This window comes from Lontra canadensis, unplaced genomic scaffold (assembly GCF_010015895.1).
Source record: "Lontra canadensis isolate GAN:19392208 unplaced genomic scaffold, GSC_riverotter_1.0 scaffold18, whole genome shotgun sequence".
NCBI classification, from domain to species: domain Eukaryota; kingdom Metazoa; phylum Chordata; class Mammalia; order Carnivora; family Mustelidae; genus Lontra; species Lontra canadensis.
Window position 1 is genome coordinate 21,875,886 of NW_022631012.1, and position 24,500 is coordinate 21,900,385.

At 42.8% G+C, this 24,500-nt stretch overlaps 1 protein-coding gene across 7 annotated transcripts in view; it reads right to left on the reverse strand.

Moving 5' to 3' along the window:
• MYO1B (myosin IB) overlaps positions 1–24,500 on the reverse strand; it is a 177,275-nt gene that overhangs the window by 65,409 nt on the left and 87,366 nt on the right. For all 7 annotated transcript variants that reach the window (XM_032860200.1, XM_032860202.1, XM_032860206.1 and 4 more), the window contains 3 exons: positions 10,836–10,940; positions 6,720–6,766; positions 1,533–1,596 (listed from right to left, as the gene is read on the reverse strand). In XM_032860200.1, coding sequence (XP_032716091.1) covers positions 1,533–1,596; positions 6,720–6,766; positions 10,836–10,940 — 216 coding nt within the window. The remainder of the gene's footprint in view (positions 1–1,532; positions 1,597–6,719; positions 6,767–10,835; positions 10,941–24,500) is intronic.

The window sequence follows — 24,500 nt, forward strand, 5'->3', positions numbered from 1 at the left end:
ACAGAATTCATCCAGCTCAATCCCACTGTTTCAGAGATGAGGACACTCTAGCCCTAGGTTTCTCTATGAATTGTTTCAAAAACTTAAAAAAAAAATCAGCTGCATACTTGCTCCAAATCACTTAAAACGCTGATTTTCAAATGGCAGCCCTCTGAGTCTAGAGTTCATCAGCAAAGATCTCAGGGGCCCCCCAGGGGCAGAGGGCTTCTGGCTACTCATCTTCTCTTCAACCACGTCAGATCTTGTTTTCTCTATTTCCTATTTGGGTTCAGCATGAAATTTCATTTGAAGAAGGAATGCCACTGCTTTACCAAATCTAATAAGCACTGCTTTAGATACCTGAGCCAATCTATTATTTTCTTTCTAGTGCAAACTTAAGATTTTTTTTCAATCCCAACAGCACCACTGGGTGGTGAGGAGGCCAGTGGTGATGGGAGGTTCCATGGTGTGGCTTCAAGAATCGCAGGAGAATTCAAGAGGATGACCAGGCTGTGGTTCCAGGAGGAAATGCACAAACCCTAGGGTGTCATCTTCGATCTTCCAAACAATCAACCACGAAATCAACATGAGCAGAAACAGGGCGGGCTCCGCATAGTGCAGGTCCAAAGTACTGGTGACGGCCATTTTTACAAATACCATCACGCCCACTTTAGAAAACTGGACCTCAGCTCAGAAGACTCACCTGACACTGTTCATTTTTTCAGTTTTGACAAGAACATTTCATTCCCATAACCACAAATCATGACTAAAGGAGACTAAGAAATCTGTCTTTCTACCTACCAGGTTTATCACATTTCAATGATGTAAATATACCAAGACAAACAAAACTTCCCAAAATAAATTGTGAAATACAGGTCCACTCATTTTGTTGAGTATGTTACCCAAAAAGTTACTAAAAAGCTATCAAATTAAAATAAACTATTTATATTTCATTTTTAATCATAAAATAATTTTGTTAAAGAAAATAACCACTGGAGGATCCTTTATTAATGAATTGACTTAAAAACCTACAGAATATAAAATACAGTTGGACTAATTCTTATTCATTTAGCAAACCTTTAAAGATTTGCAATGGTAAAGACTTAAGTGATATTTATTTATTTATTTATTTATTTATTTATTTAATTGTGTTATGTTAGTCACCATAAAATACATTTAGGAGGGGCGCTTGGGTGGCTCAGTTGGTTAAGCCTCCAGCTCCTGATTTCAGGTCATGACCTCAGGGTCATGAGATCAAGCCCTGTTTAGGGTTCCGCACTCAGCAGGGAGTCTGTTTTATGTTCTCTCTCCCTCTCCCTCCACCACCCACTCATGCACGTGCTCGCTCTCTCTCCCTCAAAAAAAAAAAAAAAGAAAAAAAAAAGATTTAGGAATTATAAAACAATCTGTAATCATAGTCTAACATAGTCTGAAACATATTATCTAAGGAAAAGAAATTATAGTATTATGTTTATCTCTTAAAGACTCAGGTATCTAAAATATTCTAATATATGTTTTGAACTTCTTGAAAAGGATTCAAGGAAAATACTCACAGTTACTTATCACTCCTCCCAGTGGATCGCCTTTAAAATCAAATTCAATATCCATATATTTGCCCTGCCAAAGAAAGACTTTGTGAGTTTTCAAGTTCACCTGAAAATAGTCAGTGTATCTTCTTAGAGAATAACATGCTAAGCCCTTCATACATTTGTTTAAATGTAATTAACACATACTTTATGTAACCATGAGGCAAAACAATATGCCTCCATAAATAATTCATACTAAATACCACATTTGCTAACATACCATGTTGCTAATTCAGGAATAGATCATCTTAGCCAGCATGTGACTTTTTCATTTCAGTTACGTGTTTCAAATGTCTAAAGAGTGTGTGTGTATTCAAGAATTAAAACTGGGAAAAGTAAGTATTCCTTGTTTATGCACTAGTTGGGAATATAAATTATTTCATTTTTATAAGCAAAATGTGTTTTAAGCCATGGCTAGAAACTCCAAGTATACTGGACAGTGGACAAAATGGAACACGTAAAGTCCTATTTTTGTGTCTACTCAAATCAAATGCATGATTATACGTTGTAAATGATCTGGAATTAAAGACTGATCATTATTACTCTCTTTGGCTTTTGATCTAGATTATACAGCAGTAGATATATCCCAGGTTCCTATTACATTTTATAGATAGTATCGTTACACACAGAAACACACATGGGAGTTTCACACAGTCACTTTTAAAGAATTGGCCTATAACTGTCTAGTTAAAGAGTAACAAGCATTAACAGAATAACCCCATCAGCTGGTTTTTGTTTGGAAATGGTGTGTTGGTCTAATAAGTGGTCTTTGCTTTTGTTTCATGTTCTACTTCAGTAAGAGTCACATAGATGGCTTGTAAAAAAGTCTCCCAAAGAATGACTACTTTAACGCCTTCTATTTTCAAAATAATAGTAGAGGGTCAGAAACAAGATCACAGGGCTCTCAATCAACAATGCAGTCTGTGACTTTTCATTAGCTTATACGTGCTCTCTTGCCTTTCCTTTCTTCATTGTCAAGGGTCACCTGGCCCTTTTAAAAGTCTTCTCCCATTTATTAAGCAAATGTCTATCGAGCATTTCTTAGATACTAAAGTAGGCACCAAGGGAAAGCAAGGCATCGTTCCTGCCCTCAAGGAAGTTCCAGCCCGAGGGGAATGGAGCCAGATAAACAGGACATTACTGTGTACGGAAACAGATTCTACAGTGGGGCAGGATGCTATGCACCAAGAACAGGAGACAAAAGCTGAGGTCGGCCCTAGATCAAATGTGAAGTATGAGGATTAAGACAGGAAGCAAGGACGCGAGAGAGCAGGGAGGAGTGGCCCTAAGAACAGGCATCCGTGAGGCTGGTGAGGGAGGCTGGCACACCTCATGGCACCGAGACACTTTCTTGACAGCAAAGTCCTGTCATTAAAGATTTCTAAATAAGGAAGCCATGATCAGACCTGCGTATTTACAAGATCACCCTAGATGATGTGGGATGGACTGGAAAGGAGCAAAACCAGACAGAGTCGACAGGAGGCGGCAGGAGTCATGGGAGAAATGCTGATGGCTTTGAGCAGGAGTGCGCAAAATCGGGAAGAGTAAGTGAGCTGAGAGCTCCCCAGAGTCACCATGACGGATACAGGGTGCATGTAGGCCGTAAAGAAAGGAGGGCAGTGATTAGAAAGTCCAGGAATGTGGCCCAGGCAAGCGAGTAGATGGTGTGCTCTCCACACTGGCAGGGACAGCAGCGGTGCAGCAGCCACAAAGGAGGGTGAAAGAGTAACGTCACAGGAGAGTCAGAGGTTGACCACATGAGAGGGGGTGATTTGATGGAAGGTGCTTCCTGACGCAGGAAGTAACCGGATCAAGAGCACAGGCGGAGGGATCAGCGAAAGATGCGTGACAGGATTCTACGGATTCAGGGACAGGTGAGGCCCCAAAGCTGAGGATGCAGATGAGGAGGAGGAGCGAGGTGATGATGACAATGATCTCCAGGAAGTAACCAACCTGCCCTCAGTTGAGAGTAAGGGATGGGGGTCTGCGGACAGTACCGTAAACCCGAGCAAAGTGGGAAAGGAAGCTGACCCGGGATAAACGAAAGGACAGCACTCACAATTCAGATGACCTTGGAACGGAATTCTCCCCTTTAGCTCATCACGAGTCTACTCAGAGAAAACCAATGCCTCCCACTACCTAGAAAATAAAGTCTAAAACCATGAACCTGATGATATTCCAAGCCTCCAGGTGAGGCCCCAAACCATCTCTCCAGGCCTTTGGCCCACAGCTCCCTTCACAGACCCTCTCGTCCAGCCACTGACTCGGACAAGAGCAGGTCCACTCTGGTCTCTCTCCTCAGCTTCCCCACGCCAGCTCCTCCTGCTTCCTACTCAATTTTGGCACATTTCAATCTTACAGGCCCACTCAGATCTGTCCCCTGCCCCAGACTCCTCCAGCTTCGCTATTTGGAACGTCCATAAAGCTATGTTGGGAACTACTATTTTCTGCCTTGTGTTATAATTATTTTTAGAAAGTCCTTTTTTTCTGACTCATCTATAAGCTTCTTAAAAATACTCATTCATCAGTGTTTTCTGAGTCTCTACTCTGACACCAAGCACTCTTCTAGGTCCTGGGGTCACTACAGTGAACAAGGCCGAGCTACTTTCTCCCATGGCTTCTCCTCTCTAAGGTCCGTGATCAGAGAGAAACCGAGAAAGTGAATATAATCATTCCAGAGCCTAATGAATGCCTGAAAAAAGTAAAAGCACGATGAAGTCAGAGTCTAGAAAAGGCATCAGGAAGTGACATTTGAGGTGAGACCTAAATGACGCGAGACGGTGGCCATGCAGAGATCTGGACGCGAGCACATCATGCAGAAAGACCAGCAACTTCAAAGATCTAAGCAAGAAGGCGCTCAGCACCCCTTCCCATCACAAAGGCCTGTGCTGCGAGGCCAGGCAGGCAAGGGCCGGGCGGAGGGCAGGCAGGGGAGGCTTCCAGAGGGGCCTCTACTGCACTCCAGGGGCAGGGGGAGCCACTGGGGGCTTTCAGCAGAACAGTGACGAGACTTCAGTTTGTAAAGACCATTCTGGATGCCAGTAGGGAACGGTCTGCAGGCTGCAAGAGGAGATGCAGGGAGACCCATGCTTAATTAACTATAAAAAAAAAAGAAAGAAAAAGAAACCAAAACCCCAAACCAGAGATCTCAAACAAACGAATGCTTTTATGGGCTTTTTTATTCTTCCGGAATGAAAGGTTTGTGATGGAATTTTCCGGACCCTCTGCGCTCTCTCCTAGCTGGGCTCTCTGCAGACAGGACAGGCTCCTCTCGGCTCCCCCATCACTCCTCTTCCCCTCCCTGAAACCCTGGTTGAGAAGAGCGACTTCCAAAGTCTTAAATGTCTCTTTTCAAAAGCAGTCACTTTCTTAACAGAAGTTCCGTATGTGAAACTAGAGGGACTTAGGGCGCAGGGAGCACTGCGGGGCCGCCCTGAGAACCGCGGCCGGTCCGGCAGCAGCCGTGAGCGCGCACAACTACCCGGCTGCGCCGTCTCCCGCGTGCTGGGCCAAGAGACCAAGCAGCTCATCCGACACGGCCTAACGAAATGCAGTTTCCCGGAGCGCGAATGTTTTCTGCATAAAGCAGAGCCCCGCACAGCAGCGACTGTAAACACCGCAGAGTCCTACGGAGTTACAGCACGGACTTGGGCAAGTCGCTGGTCAAGTCGCAGACTAGCAAGCAGAGGAGTTACTAAAAACTGGGCGATAATGATTCAGCCTACGATCAAGTATTAACCTCCCACCCCAATGCCCACGTTATAATGGGACTTCTCGGAAGTCACCTGTTAAGCCAAATCACCCGCCAAGCCTTTCACTAAATCTCAAACATCACAGAATAGCAAAGACTCTTCAGGGAACTGGCTTCCTGCATTTTTACAGTCTACAGACTAAATGTATTTAGACATTTTCTAAGTGTATGTGTATAACTGCGAACAGCAAAAAACAAAGAAAGAGGCTCCATAAAGGGGATCGATACCTCGGAATGACTCCTACCTGCCCGCACCCGCCTCTGTTTACATAATGAGATTAGCCGGTCCCCACGACAGGAAAGGGCACTGCTCAAATCACCCACGACAGGAAAGGGCACTGCTCAAATCCGCGTAACCACGGAAGGGGCTAATCCCACGGAAAATCTCACAGCCTGGAATCAGGAGCCTCCGCCTTCCACTTCCCAGGCTACCAGAACTGCTGCTACCTGGGGCCATGGTCTTGCCTTAAACACTGGACGGCGCTCACGAAAGAAAAGGGAAAAGCGCGACGGAAAGACGTGATGGGGAGAAAGGGCGGGGGTGTCTGGCAGAGAAGCACAAAAACCTCCCCAAATGGTCCCAAAGAACGTATATGAGGGAACAGCTTATAAAGTAAATAACCTTTTATGAAATTTATAAGATTGGTTAAACTATACAAGAAAGGGGCCAATTTCGAAACGTCCCCATCACGCTCAACTCACTTCCCCAGCGGCCATGAGGCAGCGTCCGTGTCTCCACAAAAATGACAGGCAGGACGGCGCCTGCTCAGCTGGCAAGACCACATTGGGCCTCCGAGCGCAGGGCATGCTGGGGAGAGCTGGGAGATGAAGCCAGGAAGGCGTGTCTTCTGCCCTCAGCACTTTCCGAGTGAACCAAACTTGAAACCTCAATTAGCAGCAGTTTTTACTATTAGTACTACTGGTACTGCTAGTACTACTAGTACTACTAGTACCTCCTCCCCACCACCTGCCAACGGTCCAATCTAATGACTTCGCCTCTGTGAGGTTTCAGCGGACCCTTGCGTGGCTCCTCGTCCCACGGGATGAAGGACAGAGCCGTAGTTTTTCCTCCCTTCCCCGTCACCGTGGACTCCTAACTGTGCTTCCTCAATGCCCAAACTCAGATGAGTGAAGAGCTCTTCGGAAGACCCTCCTTTCCACCGGCCTCGGAATTTAGCGACAGATGACAAAGTACGAAAGAAAAGGCTATCACTCCAAAAAGAATTAAAAAGAAAAATCCCAGAAAGCAAAAAATAGTTCTTAGAGAACGTTCGGTGTCTCAACAGCAGCGCGTTCTTATTTTCCAAATGTGTGTATTAAGAAATACTAAACATCTACTTGGTTGTTTAAACACACATGAGCTAAATATTAGTGTTAGCACTTACGCTTATACAAATACTTACAAATCTAGAGGAGTTGTCGTTCCTTACAGTCTTGGCATTTCCAAAAGCTATTAAGAAAGAAACAGATGCATGGGTAAGATTGACAGAAAAATCACTTCAAGCAGAAATTTAAAGAAAATGGGAGTATTTGATAGCTATAAATCCTAGAAAATACAACTTGTAGCAATGATATTTCTGTCCAAGCTTCCCATAGAAACATACTGAATACAAGTCTTAAGAAAGCTTCCATGTCTTTTCAAAGGATCATAGAAAAAGTCATTCCTATGATTTGTGGAATTTTTTCAACTATTACTATAAATGTAATCTTGTCTAATCAAATACCTTAAGAGTAGTCAGTTGGGTGTACAGCAAGCAAGCCTTGTACTCTCCACCATTATCATCAGTGCAAATACGATTATTTCAGAAATGACTACTTAATATTATCAAAGGCTTCATGGAACTTGATGAGGTTTCCAGGTGGAAAAAGGCACACGAAACGTTAAATTATCTAATTAATTTTAAAATAAAGCCACTAAAATGTGATTACATATGTAACTGTGAAATACAGAAAGAGTAAGAGTTTTGGAAACTAACTAATTTCCAATAGGCTAAAAATACTACATAGTTTCTTTAGCTCATCCCCTCAGACCTAAGTGAAACTTTCCAGAAAAGAAAGAAAATCAAACTGGCCCATAATGCAGAATCCAAGTTTATTCCAAACTGAGCTGCTGTGAGGAGCCGAGTCTCCCACAGGAGTCCCTTTTAAGAAACTGAGGGCACCTAAGCACCATGGGTGAGGCCATCCTATCCCAGGCACAGAATGTTCCTCTTCAATGTAGATAGTTCATGGTGTCATAAAGAAAAAGGTCTGTTTCACCAAGCTTGTGCACAAAGTAGGGGCAAATTAATCTGGGCCACCATAGTAGAGAATTAAGTGGAATAAATATAAGACTACATATTAAGGAGGGAGGACCCGTTTGATACTTTGGAAGGAGCCCAGCAGTGTACCCCAGACCTCAATGTGCAAACCAGTCACCCAAGGATCTTGTTCAATGGGTCTAGGGATGGTCATGAAATTTTGCATTTCTCCCAATACTCCCCACCCCACCGACCCCTGTTCCTAGGATCCCTGGGCCGGCTGCAGCTCACAAGGACTGAAGAGTACTCCGTAATGGGCAACCAGAAAAATGAACCTTCAGATTAAGAGGCCAGGCATCAAATCCCTGGAGGCCTCCATAACTTCATAAATTAAGCAGAGGGAACATTAGAGTAACAGAAGCTCAAATGATTACTAAGGGCTAAAAGCTGATTCAGCTTTTGAAAGCAGTCACGTGATCAAGGCTCGACAGTGGGTCAGTAGGTGTTCACTTGGGATATTCAGTAGCCAAACCCGATGCATTGGATTTTTCGTTAGTGGGCTTTTTTATGGTTTTGATTTTTTAAAAACAGTTGGTCCCAGCTCAGTTCAGTCAAAATTTACAAAGTCAACACAAGGAAAGTTCTTTGCATCAGCAATTAGGCCTGGGAGGGGTATAGTGTGGTAGGTCCCTCATGCCAAATTCTCTCCTTAGTAGAAAAGTCAGCTGAGAGACTCTACGGAATGGGGAAGCATGCACACAGGAAATACTAAAAAAGGATGGTTACTGAAAAGGCTCACATCATCATCTAGCTCTGCCGCCAGCTAAGAGGTTTCAACAAATGCAACCCTGAAAATGCAGTGTTGCCCCAGCGGTCATGAAGACCATGACATTTCTCATGTTTTCACAGGCTAGTCTTCCTGGTGGGTGTAAACATGTTGGGGGGCCAAGTTAACTAACTTGCGTAGCCTCGAAGTCCAGCTTGAGATGCTGATGCATAAAAGACAGTTTATTGTGGCTTGAAGGTCAAGGGCAAGTGAAGGAATTGCTTCAAAAAAACTTTATTCAGGGCGCCATTTGCACGCCATAAACCATCTTTTCATCAAACAAATCTCAGTTGCACACGCACAGCTCTAAACACTAAAGTCTTTTATTGTGGGCCACGAAATCAAAAACAAGTGTTTCATTATAGAACACTTGAGACACATTCCTCAATTGTTTTTTTAAGCTCATTGTTCTCAATGTTCATTTACAGTAGCAGTTCCAGTTAAAAAGTAAAACATTCCCATAAAAGATAATACATGCCCACAGCAGACATTTCTTCCATTTCCTGCACTGGGGCCTAGTTCCAAATACCATCAAATAAAGGGCCAAATTCTCATCGCAGACGCGAGAGCATTCCACAATCCTTCTCTAGATTGCAGCATTCTTAAAATAAGCAAGTACAGAAATACACGTATAGCGCCCTAACTCAAAAGCAAAAGACAAACTAAACAAAAAGTCAAATACTGGGGCAATAAAATGAAGATACAGCACTTTCTATAATAGCTTCCTTCATCATTAAGGTGCCAAAAGGGACAAGAGATTGGTAACAATGGCATAGATGTTTCAGCCTTTGCTTTTTGCAAGTTAGAGTATTTTCACTTGTCTTATCTAACTATCTGGGGGATGAAGGAGGGGCTAGGTCTAGGTAACACGGGCAGTAGGGTTCTGTCCTTCCACACTGGGGGGCAACCTACTCCAACCTACTCACCCCAAAGCAGCTCTGTTTCAATCTTCATTAAATCTTGACCTTCCATGACCTTGAATAAAGAGCTAAACTACTCTTCTAGACCAAAGACTCTAATCAGGGCTGGTCCTGACTCTTCCCCACCAGGGACATTTGGAAGTGTCCAGAGACATTTTCAATATTACCAACCAGGGAGAGGGGTGCCTCTGGCAACCAGTGGGAAGAGGCTACGGATGTGGGTAAACATCTCACAATGGAGGCGCAGGACAGCACTCCACAGCGGAGATTCATCCAGTCCGAAATGGGGTCGAGAAACCCTACCCTACCCCAACGACTGCACAAGTGACAATAAAGACAGGCTTACAATATAAAAAAAAATTTTTTTTTAAGATTTTATTTATTTATTTGACAGAGAGAGAGAGATCACAAGTAGGCAGAGAGGCAGGCAGAGAGCGGGGAAGCAGGCTCCCCGCTGAGCAGAGAGCCCAACGCGGGGCTCGATCCCAGGACCCTGAGATCATGACCTGAGCTGAAGGCAGAGGCCTAACCCACTGAGCCACCCAGGCGCCCCTAGGCTTACAATATAAAGCAAAACTAAGGGCTTGCCATCAATAGGGAAAATGCTGACCTCCTGTTTCCAAAGGCAAAGAACAGTTAATGCATATGGTTTCTGCCAACCTCCATGGCATTAGGGGGGCTCACCTCTGGCTTTTTCTGATGGCGGTATGGACTACATGTGTATGTCCCCACCAATTTTTATGTTGAAGTCCTAACCCCAGTATGACTGTATTTAGAGCTGGGGCCCTTGGGAAGTAATGAGGGTTCTATGAGGTCATAAGCCAACAAGGGTTCCTGCCCCCAACCACCACACACAAAGAACAGGTCATGTGATCACATAGCAAGATGGTGGCTACCTGTAATCCAAGAGACCTCTCTTGCCAGCATCTTCACTGAAGGCTTCTGAGCCTCCAGAAGAGTAAGAAAATAAATTTCTGTGATTTAAGGCAACCGGCCTATGGTATTTTGTTAGAGCAGCCCGAGCTAGCTAACACAGATGGCCAACCACGGAATCTCAACTCCAGAGTCAGGTTTAGGCTTTCTGTGACCCTGAAAAAGACCGTCCTTTAGGTGTTTTTCTGGCATGGCCTTTCTGACAACAGAAATAAGCAGCCAGAGGTGTTATCTGAACGACAGAATAGCACAGCACTCACACGGCACCTTTTCTCCCAATTCTTCCTAGCCATCAAATCAAATGCAAATATCAAGTGATTATTTTTAGGCAAAATTGGAGTGATTAAAGAAAAATCGAAAGGGGGAAAAAAATGAACATAAGCAGGAAAGCTCCTTTTAGATGAGTGAACTGTTTCCTCCTTTAAGCACCTGAAGCCAAGAGTTCTTACGACAGAGCTCATTTGCTCAGCATGTCTGGGCCTGAACCCTCCTCCTCCTTTCCCCGCTCCCCTCAGCCCCACTCCTAGCCCGCCAGACGAACCCTGCGAACTGAATCCATTGTACGAGTCACACTGACCCGAGGTACACAGGAAATCCTACCTTCCAGGACTGGGTTGGACTGTAAAAGCTGTTCTTTGACTTGGTTCACTTCTGCTCCTTTTCCACAAACGGCTGCTACGTAGGACATAACAAGCTTGCTGGCCTCTGTGAATGAACACAGATCATATCAATAAATCAAACAGATACCTGGAAACAAATTCATGGGGAAGGAAATAGGGTACAGGGTACAGAAGATCTACTCATAATGTTTTTGAATGGCTTCATACCCGAGACCAAATAGTGTTTAGGAAACCTTTTAACATACGTGTGCTTTCCACCAGTCAGAATGGCTAAAATTAACAACACAGGAAACAACAGGTGTTGGCAAGATGCAAGAAAGGGGAACCCTCCTACACTGCTGGTGGGGACCCAAGCTGGTGCAGCCACTCTGGAAAACAGCATGGAGGATCCTCATGAAGTTAAAAATAGAACAACCTTACGACCCAGCAACTGCACTACTACGTATTTCCCAAAGGACAGAGAAACCCTGAATTGAAGGGGCACGTGCATCCCGATATTTACAGCAGCAGTGTCCACAACAGCCAAACTGTGGAGACAGCCCAAGTGTCCACTGACAGATGAATGGATAAAGAAGAAGAGGTGTATCCACCCAGTGGAATATTATTTGGCCATCAAAAATAATCAAATCTTGCCATTTTGCAATGACGTGCATGGAACTAGAGAGTATTATGCTCAGTAAAATAAGTCAGTCAGGGAAAGACAACTACCACATGATTTCACTTGTATGTGGAATCTAAGAAACAAAACAAATGACCATGGGGGGAAAGAAAAAGGAAAACCAAGAAAAAGTCTCTTAACTACAGAAAACAAAGTGATGGTCACCAGAGGGCATGGGGTTTGGGTGATGGGGATTAAGGAGTGAACAGGTGGTTGTAATGGACACTGGGTATTGTATCAAAGTGTTCAATCACTAAATTCTATACCTAAAACTAATATTATACTATGTGTTAACTGGAATTTAAATAAAAACAAAAAAAAAATTTTTAAGTATTTATGCTTTCTACTCAATGACATGTCATTAATTCAGATGTAATAGGAATGGTGCTTAAAGATTATCACCAGGATGAAAAAAAATTACTGAGTAATATAGCCAATAACATAGCTGGAGAATGATCTTCTTAAAGCAATCACTCACACATAATTACAGTATTTTACACAGATAACTCCAGCTAAAAATAACCTGGTAACCTGGGTAGCTTTATGGAAGTATTTTTAAAGCTTAAAAGAACTGTCCTTCTCAAAAATATTTTCTAAATCAAACCAGCTTGCTCACAACTAGACTAAATTAGTTACTCTTCAGCTCAACTGAAAAACTAAGCGGCTAATGTAAGAATTCGGTCCTTCTTCAGGACATAGTTATTTCCAAAGGTTTCACCAGTAACTCTGAAAGGTAAGCTGCTAAAAGTAGATGGCCACCCGAGGCACACAAAGAATTCTTAGCTCAAAGGCAGGCAAGATTTGATTTTGGTGGTTTTGTCTGTTGGTGTCCATTAGCCCTTGTCCCCTCTCAGCACCTGCCTCTTAGGACCTGAGCTTCTGAAAACTGCCTTCCAAGGAATATTAATAGATATTCAGGGAAAATGAGGTCCAAAGTCAAATGAATTAGATGAAGTGAAATAGGTTTCTTTTTAAAGGGCTACTGGGAGGATCGTGTATGTGGCAGAATTCTAGAAAAGGCTCTAGAATGCTATACTTCCCAGACGGGTCTGCCATGGAACCTGTTTCTCATTGAGCTGTCCTTGTCCTGATTTTCCATAACCAGGGAAGGGCTCGACTGTGACTGTTGGCAGAATTCAACACACACCTTCATCTGGGCAGTCGAGGTAGGGAGACTCATCATAAATCTTTCTTTCTCTAAAGTCTGTGCACGGGTGTCACCGTCTGAGAGCAGGAAGCCTTCCTCAGAGCTGAGTGTGAGTCTCTCTGCCCACAGTCACAAGGGCGCAGATCCCAACACTGCCATTTCTCAGACAGAGACCTACAGGGAACTTCCAGTCCCACTGCCCACCCCGAAAAAGTAATAAATGAGCAACTGGAATGCCACCTTGGGCACACGGCCCGACCCTTGCGTTAGGGCTTTACAGCAACCCCGAAGCATGGACTAAATGAGCCACTGAGCACCAAGAATCTACACGTCACATATGGTTCTCCAGGCCTGACGTAGGAGCAAATAGGGTATAGGGAAAGCTAACAATCCCACGGAGCCCTGAGAAACGAGATGAGAGGCTGGGTACTTCGGCAGCTCAGTCTTCCTCCAACATGCTTTCTGGGTAATGAAAATGAGTCCTTGCAGGTTCTCTTGTGGTCCCTTTTCTGTTGTCTGTGACTTTCTATGGCTGATTTCTGTTGTCTCCTTTTAGGGACTGCAACTGAGAAGGGCCCATCTTTTCATTTTTGTGATTCCCGTCCTCCAAAGGCACCGCCCCCTTCATACACCTTCCACTGTGTGAAGTTTCTTAAGTCCATTTCCCACGGTCCCCAGGGTTTCAGTGTCTAAAAGCTGATGAATTATATATGGACAAAGAGTTTATATGCTTTCACATATCATTCGACTTCCTGGCGCCACAATTCCCTATCCATCGGTCTGCGCTAGAACTCTTCTTCTGGTCACTTCAGGATGTTTTTTTCTCGGCTCTCTGGCTTTCAAGTCCAGGTGAGGCTACCCCCCTCCCCCAGGAAAGTCCCGGCATCCTGTGCTGTTGGTCTCCAACTCTGGGCCACCTCTCCTGAGTTACCCACACATCCTGACTCCGCAGTCCGGCCTCTGAAGCAACTCACCTCCAGGCCTGCTTTCCCACCACTCCACTTTCTCACGGGCACCTTCGCTCCCCAGCCTCTCCTCCAACTTCACATGTTACCATATCCCTGACAAGAACGTCTGGCCTTTCTACCCATTATACTATGACAACACTGAAGCATTTATAAGCACAATAATGGTCTCAGATAGTGGCAAATACACACACACACACACACACACACACACACACACTTTAGATGAAAAGGTAAGTTTCCTTTTAGGTAAACTGACAATAAATATCAAAAGTCCAGCCCAACCTGTTTTGCTTATTCCAGTGACTATGGGCCTCACTCAAACTTCAGACACATAACGATGCTGAGATCTGGAAATCCTGCTGGACTAGGATGGACTCAGGGACAAAATGCTGGGCGTGGGGTGGGGGTGGGGGCAGGACTCACACGAGAATCAACATTCTCTGGCAGCCGCTGGACTTGATTTGGCCTCTAAGAGACTTTTAATGGCCAGTATGAAAGGAGTCAAGTTTTCTCAGTGTCAAGCCTGTGTTAAAAATGGTATAAGGAAGGGCGCCTGGGTGGCTGAGTGGGTTATGCTGTGCCTTTGGTTTGGGTCATGTTCCCGGGGTCCTAGGATTGAGCCCCGTGTCAGGCTCTCTACTCAGCAGGTAGCCTGCTTCCCCCCACACCCCCTCTCTGCCTACTTGTGAGCTCTGTCAAGTAACTAAATAAAATCTTTAAAAAAAAATGGTACAAGAAGCAGATCTTTGGGAATTTGGATTGAACTTAAATCTGGCTGTTAAAGTGCATATAATCCCACAATATTTACTGAGATAGAAAGAGGAGTTAACTTGGTTGAAATTAGGAGTGACTTTTATTAACTTTATAATCTATTTAAGTAATTCAAATAAAATTCTTTTTTTTTTAAAGATTTTATTCATTTATTTGAAAGAGAGAGATCACAAGTAGGCAGAGAGGCAGGTAGAGAGAGAGAGAGGAGGAAGCAGGCTCCCCGCTGAGCGGAGAGTCTGATGCGGGGCTCGATCCCAGGACCCTGGGATCATGACCTGGGCCAAAGGCAGAGGCTTAACCCACTGAGCCACCCAAGCACCCCTCAAATAAAATTCTTAAATATAGTTCAAGGATACTTATTCCCAAGTTGTTAAAAAGTTTGTAACATTCAATTCTTCGGTATGTTCAGGAAATCTAATTCTGGATTCATTTTGATAATTCATTTCTGGAAGCGAAGATTAAGAATAGTTTTCTTTCAACAGTCTCATTATCTTAAAGAGACAACTCTTATAAGTTTTTTCCCCTGACATAATACTTGACCTTTAACTTAAGCATCTCAGGAGATACTCGCTGCTTCAGAGACGAAGTAGAACAGTGAGGATAAGCCACAAGGTCCAACACAGCTCAGAGACTGTTCTCATAATGTTGCACCGTGCTGGAAACAGGAGATAATAGTTATCTCAAGAAGCTTTCTGCTTCATTTCCTTTTGGCCCTTCTGTGCTAAAGTTCAAATAAATTTGTAACTTTATTCAAGTATTTAGATACTTATCCAAATCAAAACTTCATGTAATAACCTCTATGAATGAAATATATTTCTAAGAATCAAGAATTATCATCTTCTGTATTTCAAAGTCCAGCTTTTGGATTATGTTGATTGTTATAGGAACCAACTAAACATGACCTTGGCAATCACAGCACACAATTATAAGCACTTTCCAAAACAACACTCTTGAACAGACTGTGGACACTTTAATCCAGTAATCGTACTCTTTGGTGACAATGCCTTTCATGTGCATTGTAAAAATAGAAAAACGATTCTACTTGAGACAAAAAGGTGTATTCTTCATGTGTACTCAAATCTTTGAAAAGCACAGCTGGTTTAGACCTAAGAACACCGGCATTTAAAATTGGCAAAACATAACAGCATTTGCTTAGAATCAATTCTTAGCTCATCATTTTCTCTCTCTTATAGATACTACACATATGTAAATTTATGTACACGTATATGTTTGAATGTAACGTGAATCCTAAAATTCATCAACAGACAAAATATTGAATCTTCCAAGTAAAAGTGTCTTCTCCCCAGAAAATGGTAGAACATCCATGGTTTAACAGAGAGTCTGCGCCATGGGCAAACGGTGGTCACCCAATACTTCCAAATCAAAGTGCCTAGATCAGAATTCATGTCAGCAAAGAACAGAAGGGGGTTACAGAAGATAGAATCTGGGCATTTTAAATTCCCGATAAGGGAAAAATGAGAACTAATTTAACTCCATATTCTCTGGTACCTTGTAAAGGATTGTGAACAATATTTATCATGTTGTTATGCAATTATTACATAATCCTATAATCACATAGCAGTGTTTTTTTATGAAAGAAAGCACTGCAAAGTAGCAGAAGGTGAATGACAAAGGAAAAACAAACATTTCCGTCAACAACAAACAGGATGGGAAACTTGCTGCTAAGACAGTAAAAACTATCTTACTATGAGTGTTAACTGAGCAGGCTCCCATGGAGTCAATCACAGTATCAGGAAAAATGCCCAAAATGTATGTCTCTAAGCAAGGCTTATTCGCATTTTCTTCACAGAACGCATGAATGTATCCAGGAGTTAATGGCATCCGTGTATGCATTCAATGCCATCCATGTCCTGTATAGATCATACAATACACACATGTATGTCAAGCAGCAAATAGAGCACACACGTACACACATACACATACTGATATATTTATCTGCTTCTATACTTCTCTGTCTCATTGGTTAAACTATCCAAGTTTTTCCAGGCGCCCGGGTGGGTAAGTAGGTTGAACATCTGCCTTCAGCTCAGGCCTCGATCCCATGTCCTGGGATGGAGCCCCACCTCAGGCTCCCTGCTCAGTGGGGAGCCTGCTTCTCCCTCTCGCTCTGCCCCTCCCTGTACTCATGCTTCCCCCGCCCCAAATAAATAAATAAAATCTAAAAACCAAAAAATCCAAGTTTTTCTGGGGACTGCGCTTATAAGGGTCTCACAGTCCAGAGACCTGAAGGATAAGACTACCTAAATCAATGAGGCCTCCTTTGGGTATAATGAAAGACGGATTCTGCGATACAGAGGAACAGGCTTTTTAGCAGCCGCAAGTCTGCAAGGCTGTGTAGTAAGCCAGCTGCACCATCTCCAAACTCTGATATCAGACAGGCAGCCTCAAACTGCTCCAGTCGTGGTACAAAAAGCCTGGGTCTCACAACAAGAAATGCAGCATTTACTCCAAGAGGAGTCCTGAGGGCTGTGTTTTTACCAAAATACAACGCTATGTACAAGTTGCTTTGCTTCTGAAAGTTGGCCAGGAGATCCCTGATAATTAATATAAAACATGTGGATCAAGAGAGGCCTTTCTCACACGGGGAAGAAACAAAACAAAAGCTCACTCTCTTCCGGGCTTCCGTGTGCTTAGCTGTTCTGCTTCCCTAGGACACCGCTGTAAGGAGACGTCGAGTCGTACAAGGTCATTTGGGGTTCAGAACCAAAGGTCTTAATGAGCACAGCAGGCTTCACAACAGTCTTAGCAGATGGCTAGAGAGTTCCCAGAAACTGATGTTACTGTAAAATTAGAAACCAAAGAATTTATACCGTTTCCTTAGGTCAGGATCATCTTCGCAGACCCACAGATTTGTTCTGATGTCTTTGAAAAAATGCTGTTCTGATGGGTCCTTCATGTTCTGCCTCCCCTGTCCCCGTCAGCGCTGGAATGATTCTCCACAAACTACCTGTATTCACAGTAGTGAATTCTGAGTTCACTGCCTAGAAATACTTGGGCACTTTTATGAGGCATGATGAATTTTTTATTCAGCGCAGCAGTAATGAATTAAATAGGACCCCAAAGGACTCCAAGAGTTCACGCCTCTCCCTAGCACCCACATTACGGAAGCGCACGGCAGAAGACTATCTCACTGCTTAAGGCCAGTAACATCACCATCTGCCAGGGGGTTTACAACCTCGTTAAATTAATTACTTCTTGTAAAGTAAGCCCTCTGATCCTGCACGGCAGTCCTGTATAAGCTATCAGGAAAGGTTCTTACCGAAAAGAGATACTGTGTGCAAACTATACAGCACGTTCTGAACCCTCCGTAAATGTCACTGTTCTTTCATTTAATCACCAACAAAATCTTTAGTAACGATGTGAACTCAAAAACAATTTCAGTGGACAACATAATGCGCCATTGCAAGTGGCCTGGCATCCCTCCTCCCCACAGAACTGATGAAACCCCCTCCCAATTCCTCCCACGACCTTGCCGCCATCTCCATATTGTTTTCCATCATTTCATTTTCCCGTAAGTAATCTCCATGGAACAGAGACTTTAATCAACACACAAATTCTATGCTTGATCACATGGAGAGTCTAATGACAAAACCGTAATAAAATCTGAGGCAACTTTTGTATCCCTGTTTTTGAAATGAAAGAAAAGTAGAAAAAGATGGAATAAGTAAGTGAAGCATGAAATGCCCCTGGAGAGAGAGAGGGGCAGGAGATGCTGCTGGGATCTATAAATGGACAGGAAGAACTTACTAGCAGTGACCAGAGAGTAACTGAGCAGATATTCTAGAACAGCAGCTCTCACTCAGGACGAGGGCCCACTTCCCAGCACCAGGGTTAATGCTAATGGACAGCTGAAGCACCACAAGTTCGGGAATCACAGTGGCTCAAAAAGAAGACAGATGCATCGAAAGACCTCGAGCCAGTGCTGTTCAAAGTCGGACCCAAAAACGGCACCACCCAAAGCTGGTAGGTCCATGGCCTACTACCAGTCTACACATGAGAATAGGCTTTTGTAAGTTTTTTATAGCAATTTGGTCATTTTACTTTATCTGTTTAAACTAAAAACAGGGGTGTCCAGGTGGCTCAGTGGGTTAAGCGTCTGCCTTCAGCTCGGGTCATGATCCCAGGGTCCTAGGATTGAGCTCCACATCTGGAGCCCTGCTCAGCGGGGAGTGTGCTTCTCCTTCGCCTCTCCCCCCTGCTCGAGTTCTCACGCGTGTGCGCTCTCACTCTCACTCTCTCAAATGAATAAATAATACCTTTTAAAAAAATTTTTTTAAATAAACTAAAAACAACTAGAGATTGGTTGTTCTATATCTTCTTTCTTTTCATTTTTCTGGTATCAGTCAGGGACAGATTTGGGGAGGAAAGAGACTGGTGTTTCACGGTGGAAGGTGTGAGAAGCACTGGTCTAGAGTGGTGATGATGCCCTCCTCCAGCCTCCCTCCTGAAACAGCACCTAGTCTTGTGTGCTATAAACACAGGGAAAAAAGCAAAGGCTGAGAAGCAGCTGTCCGTCTTATGACAGAGGGCAAAGGGATCCTAAGGAGGACAAAATCCGGGGAGGATGAGAGGGAAAAAAGGATTCCAAGTAGTGAGTGGTCTACTGAAACCCAAAGGACAAGTTATTATGTAACAAAATATCAAGAGAAGAGAAAACTACAGGAAAGCATGAACTCCATCCCACCAGATTTCTACCAGAGGAATGAGGTGTTTTTGTTTTCCTCAGAAAAACTGAACACCAACCCCTCTGAAACAGTACCAGCAACCTCCACTTAGCTCTTCAATACGGAAGACACGTGAGTCCCCCAAGAGATGGACTCTCACTGCAGGAGGGAGCAGTGTGGTTTGCGACTCTGTGAGAAGGAGGTGGCCATGCACTGACATGGCTAATTAGTGGATGTGCGGTCTTCTTGCAGTGTATACTCCGGGGGAGATGAAGACGTGGCCAACACCAATCAAGCCAGTGACCACAGCCCACTTCTGATGACTCACTGAGGAACAAAGTGATACAATCAGACCTTCAAAAAATGCATCTTTAGTCATGATGAAGAATAAGCCTAAAAAAATTAAGAAATATGGGAATAATTTCATCCAGTCCTCCCTCCTGCTTAAGTAAAAAGAAAAGTGTGAAGTAACTAGGCTTGCAGGTGCAGTTGAAAGGACTGGAGTGTGGAGTACGGGCATGAGATACATTGATACAAATGCCTCCTGTCAAGGGACATAGTTTTTAACTTGCCTTGCTGCCATTTCCACTGGTCAACTTGGAAAGAAACAAGAAACTGTACTACTTCTAAGAATTCAACTATTTTACCAGAAAGAACTGGTTAGTGACAAGAGAAAGGAAAAAACTTTCTCCCAAGACACCAGTGTCCTCTTAAAGTACCTACTGTACAGAGGGAGTTGTGAATAGCGAAAGATCTCCCAAATTTCTGAGCAAACAGAGGTCTAGAGCCCACACCCAGAGATTCAGATGAATGATCTAAAAAGGGATGGGAAACTAAACAATGAAATATTGTCTACATGTAAATAGAGCGCAGAAGCTTTAATGAAAAGTAGCACAAGCTGCGATTATTGGACAGGAGAAAAGCACAAGAGCAGGATGCAGAAGCGGGTGGGGACTAGATCACGCAGAACCTATGTAGCGAGCACAATGGACTTGACATTTATTTTAGTGCAATAGAAACCAGTAAAATGTTTATATAAAAAATATCCTGACACAAATGAAATCAGAAAAACAATATATCAAAACTTAGGAGATGCAACTTTTAGGAGGAAATTTACAGTCACAAATGTATATATTAAGAATAAAGAAAGATCTCAAACAAACCTAATATTACACCTCAAGAAACCAGAAAAAGGAAAACAAACTAAGCTCAAAGTTAGCAGAAGGAAGGAAATAATACCAATTAAAACAGAAATAAATGAAACATAGAACTGGAAAATGACAGAAAAGATTAATAAGACTAAGAGATGGTTCTCTAGAAAGATAAACCAAATTGACAAACCTTTAAACTAACCAAGAAAAAAGAGATGTCTCAAAAAAATAAAATTATAAATGAAAGAGGGGACATGCAACAAATACCCTATAAATACAAAGAACCTTAAGAGGTTACTATGAACAATTACATGCCAACAGGTCGGACAACCTAGAAGAAATGGTTAAGTTCCTAGAAACGTACAAACTACCAAGACTGAATGGCGGTAAACAGAACAGTAACAAGGAAGATTGAATCAATAATCAAAAACCTCCCCAAAAAGAAAAACCCAAAACTAGATGGTTTCTCTATTGAAGTCTGCCAAACATTTAGGGGAGAATTAACACCAATCCCTCTCACTCTTCCGAAACACTGAAGAAGAGGTAACACTTCCAAACTCCTTTTATAAAGCCAGACTTACCCTGATACCGAAGCCAGATAAAGATACTACAATGAAACTACAGATCAATATCTATGAAGAACGAAGAAGTTAAACTTTTCAATAAAATACTACCAAGCTGAAATCAAAGGCTTATTTAAAGGATCATACCCTGAGGTGCCTGGGTAGGTCAGTCAGTTGAGCGTCCCACTCTTGATTTTGGCTTAGGGTGATCTCAGGGTCCTGAGATCAAGTCCTGCGTGCACAGTGGGAAGTCTGCTGCAGGATTCTGTCCCTCTCCTTCTGCCCCCGCCATCCCCCCGCTCACAGAAATGCTCTCTCTCGCTCAAAATAAATAAATCTTAAAAAAAGAAACAAGGATCATACTCCATGATCAAGTGATATCATCCCTAAGATGCAAGGATGGTTTAACATATGCAAATCAGTAAATGTGACACATCACGTTAAGAGAATAAAAGATAAAAATCATATGAACATCTCAACAGATACAAAAAGGCATTTGATGAAATTCAATATCCTTTCACGATAAAAACTCTCAACCAGCTGGGTATAGAAGGAATGTACCTCAACATCGAAAAGGACATAAATGACAAGCCCACAGCTAACATCATACTTGGTGAAAGGTTGAGAGCTTTTCCTCTAAGATAAGAACAAAGCTGCCCACTCTCACCCTCCTATTCGGCATAGCTGTGGAAGTCCTGCCAGAGCAATTATACAAGGAAAAGAAATAAAAGACACCAGAATCAGAAAGAAGTAAAATTGTCTTTGTGTTCACAGACTGGAAGAATTAATACCATTAAAATGTCCGCACTACCCAAAGTAATCTACGGATTCAATGTAATACCTAGCAAAATTCCAAAGGCATTTTTCACAGAAAAAGACAAAAAAAATCCTAAAATTCATATAGAACTACAAAGAGAATGCAAACAGCCAAAGCAATCTTCAGAAAGAAGAATGAAACTTCCTGATTTCAAAACACTAAAAGTTATAGTAATCAAAATACTATGGTACTTGCATAAAAACAGACACATAGACCAAAAAAAAAAAACCAAAATAGAGGAGCCCAGAAATAAAACCATGCAAATGCAGTCAACTAACATTTAACAAGGGAGGCAAGAATACTCACTGGGGAAAAGATAGTCTTTTCAATAAATGGTGTTGGCAAAATGGGGTACTCACATGCAAAAGAAAAAAACTTTACCCTATCTTATACCACTCACAAAAAGTAACTCAGAGTGTATTAAAGACTTAACTGTAACACCTGAAACTATAAAAATCCTAAAAGAAAACATAAGGCAAAAGCTCTTGATATTGGTCTTAGCAATGATCTCCTGGCTATGACATGCAAAGTACAAACAGCGAAAGCAAAAATAAATAAGTGGAATTGCCTCAAACTAAAAAGCTTCTGTAGAGCCAAAGAAACAATAAATCAAAAGGCAACCTTCAAAATGCAGGAAATACTTGACAAGTCATGTATGCAATAAACAGTTAATATCTAAAATACATAAGTAACTCATACAACTCAACAGCAATAAGGAATAATAGTAATTGGATGTAAAAACAGGCAAAGGACTTGAATAGGTGTATTTCCAAATAAGACACTGAAACGGCTAATGGGAACCTGAGGATGTGGTCCACATCACCAATCATCAGGGAAACGCAATTCAAAGTAACAGTGAGCCATCACCTCGCACTGGCGAGGATGGTTATTACCAAGGAAAACAAGAGATAACAAGTGCTGGAAGAAATGTGGTGAAAAAGAAAGCCCCGTTTACTTCCCGTGGGAATGTCTGTTAGTACAACCACCATGCAGAAGAGTGCAGAGGCTCCTCAAAAACTCAGAAACTTCCAATGATGGGATTAGTGTCCTTATCTCACTCTGACTCATTTTCTCTCTGTGTGTGTCTCTGTCTCTGTCTCTCGCCTGTCAGGACACAAGACAGGAGGTTTTCACCCAGCACCAAGTCAGCAGGCACCTTGATCTTGGACTTCCCAGCCTCCAGGACTATGAGAAATAAATATCCGTTGTTTGAGCCCCCAGTCTATGGTATTTTGTTAAATTGGGCTGAACTGATGAAGACAAGTGGGGACTCTAGAGCTTACATATATTACCTATGTTCAAAATCCCAGCTCTGCCACTTGCTCATTGGGAAGTTCAGACAAGTTGGTTAACCTTTCTGGGACTCAATTTTCCCATGATAAAAATGGGGGTAAGAAGAGTACTTATGCAAATAAGTTAAAGATTCTAAATTTAAGCTTACAATAACTTTGTCGGACAATACAATACATATCTGACCCAACAGAAGTAGACACACAAAAGACCTACAATCCTTGCTTGGTGAAAAGACCGGTATGATTCCACAGATGTCTTACATTAACAGAAGCCTGGTATCCATATGAAGAGGGGAGTAGTTCCAACACAGCCAAGACCAAACTCGGAGTATATACTGTATCTATCTTTCTTCTTGGGATGTAATTTTGCGAGGCACATAGACAAAATGGGATCATTCCAGAATAACAGGACCATGATAGTGAGGGTTTGAGAATGAGATCTTACCCTCCTATTACACGCTCTAAAAAGCATCCTGTATTTCTCCTTCACTACACTGAACACTCTGTATATAAACTACATGTGTACATGCAGACATACAATATAGTGTCTGTGTAGTACACCTTCCATGCACATACATATAAAACACAGAGCTACCGTCCATCTTCTCCACCAGTCTACAAATTCTATAAGGACAAGGGTGGTATTTGGCTCACCAGTATATTACTAGTACTTAGTACAGTACCTTTCATCTTATTAGTATTCCTATAGGTACTCAAAAATTATTTCCTGGGGGCTCACAGGTGGCTCAGTCCATACAGTGGCTGACTTGGTTTTGGCTCAGATCATGGTCTCGGAGTCAGGGAACTGGGCCCCTTGTCGGGAAGTCTGTTTAAGGATTCTCTCCTTCTGCCCCTCCCTATCCCTCTAAAATAAGTAAATAAATCTTAGAAAAAATTATTTCCTGGATGAATGAATAAACGACTACACATTACACAGGAAATTTTTGAAGACAAGGGATGTTTAGCCCTAGGAAGGTATACAATGGATGACTTCAAATAACTTGAGTAACTGTCCCATAGAAAACAAAGTACACTAACTGGATAGGGCTCCAGACTGCAGAGGTTAAGACCACGAGGTAGAGGCAGAATTCAACTCTAGGTAAGAAAGAACTTGTGTTGGTGAACCTGTATGGCGAATGTAGCAGTCGGCTTTCCAGATCAGTGAGCTCACCATCACTACGGAAGAAGGGAGTTTGGCTGTTCCATGGGACACAACTATAATCCCTTTCAATGACATCAGAGAATACTTCCTGTTACTCTCCATTCTTTTTTTTTTTTTTTAAGGATTTTATTTATTCATTTGAGAGAGAGCAAGTGAGCACAAACGGGGTGGGGCAGAGGGAGAGGGAAAAGCAGGCTCCCCGCTGGGCTGGGAGCCCGACACTGGGCTCCATTCCAGGACTCCAGGATCACGACCTGAGCCAAAGGCAGACGCTCAACGGACTGAGCCACCCAGGCACCCCTGCACTTTCCATTCTTACACGCCAATCAATAAAACTTTAAAGGCACAAATTCTAAGAGGGGCTTATGAACAAAATATTCATTTCAGTCAGTTGACTGAAATATTCCTGGGCAATTTTCTTCTCTTAATAA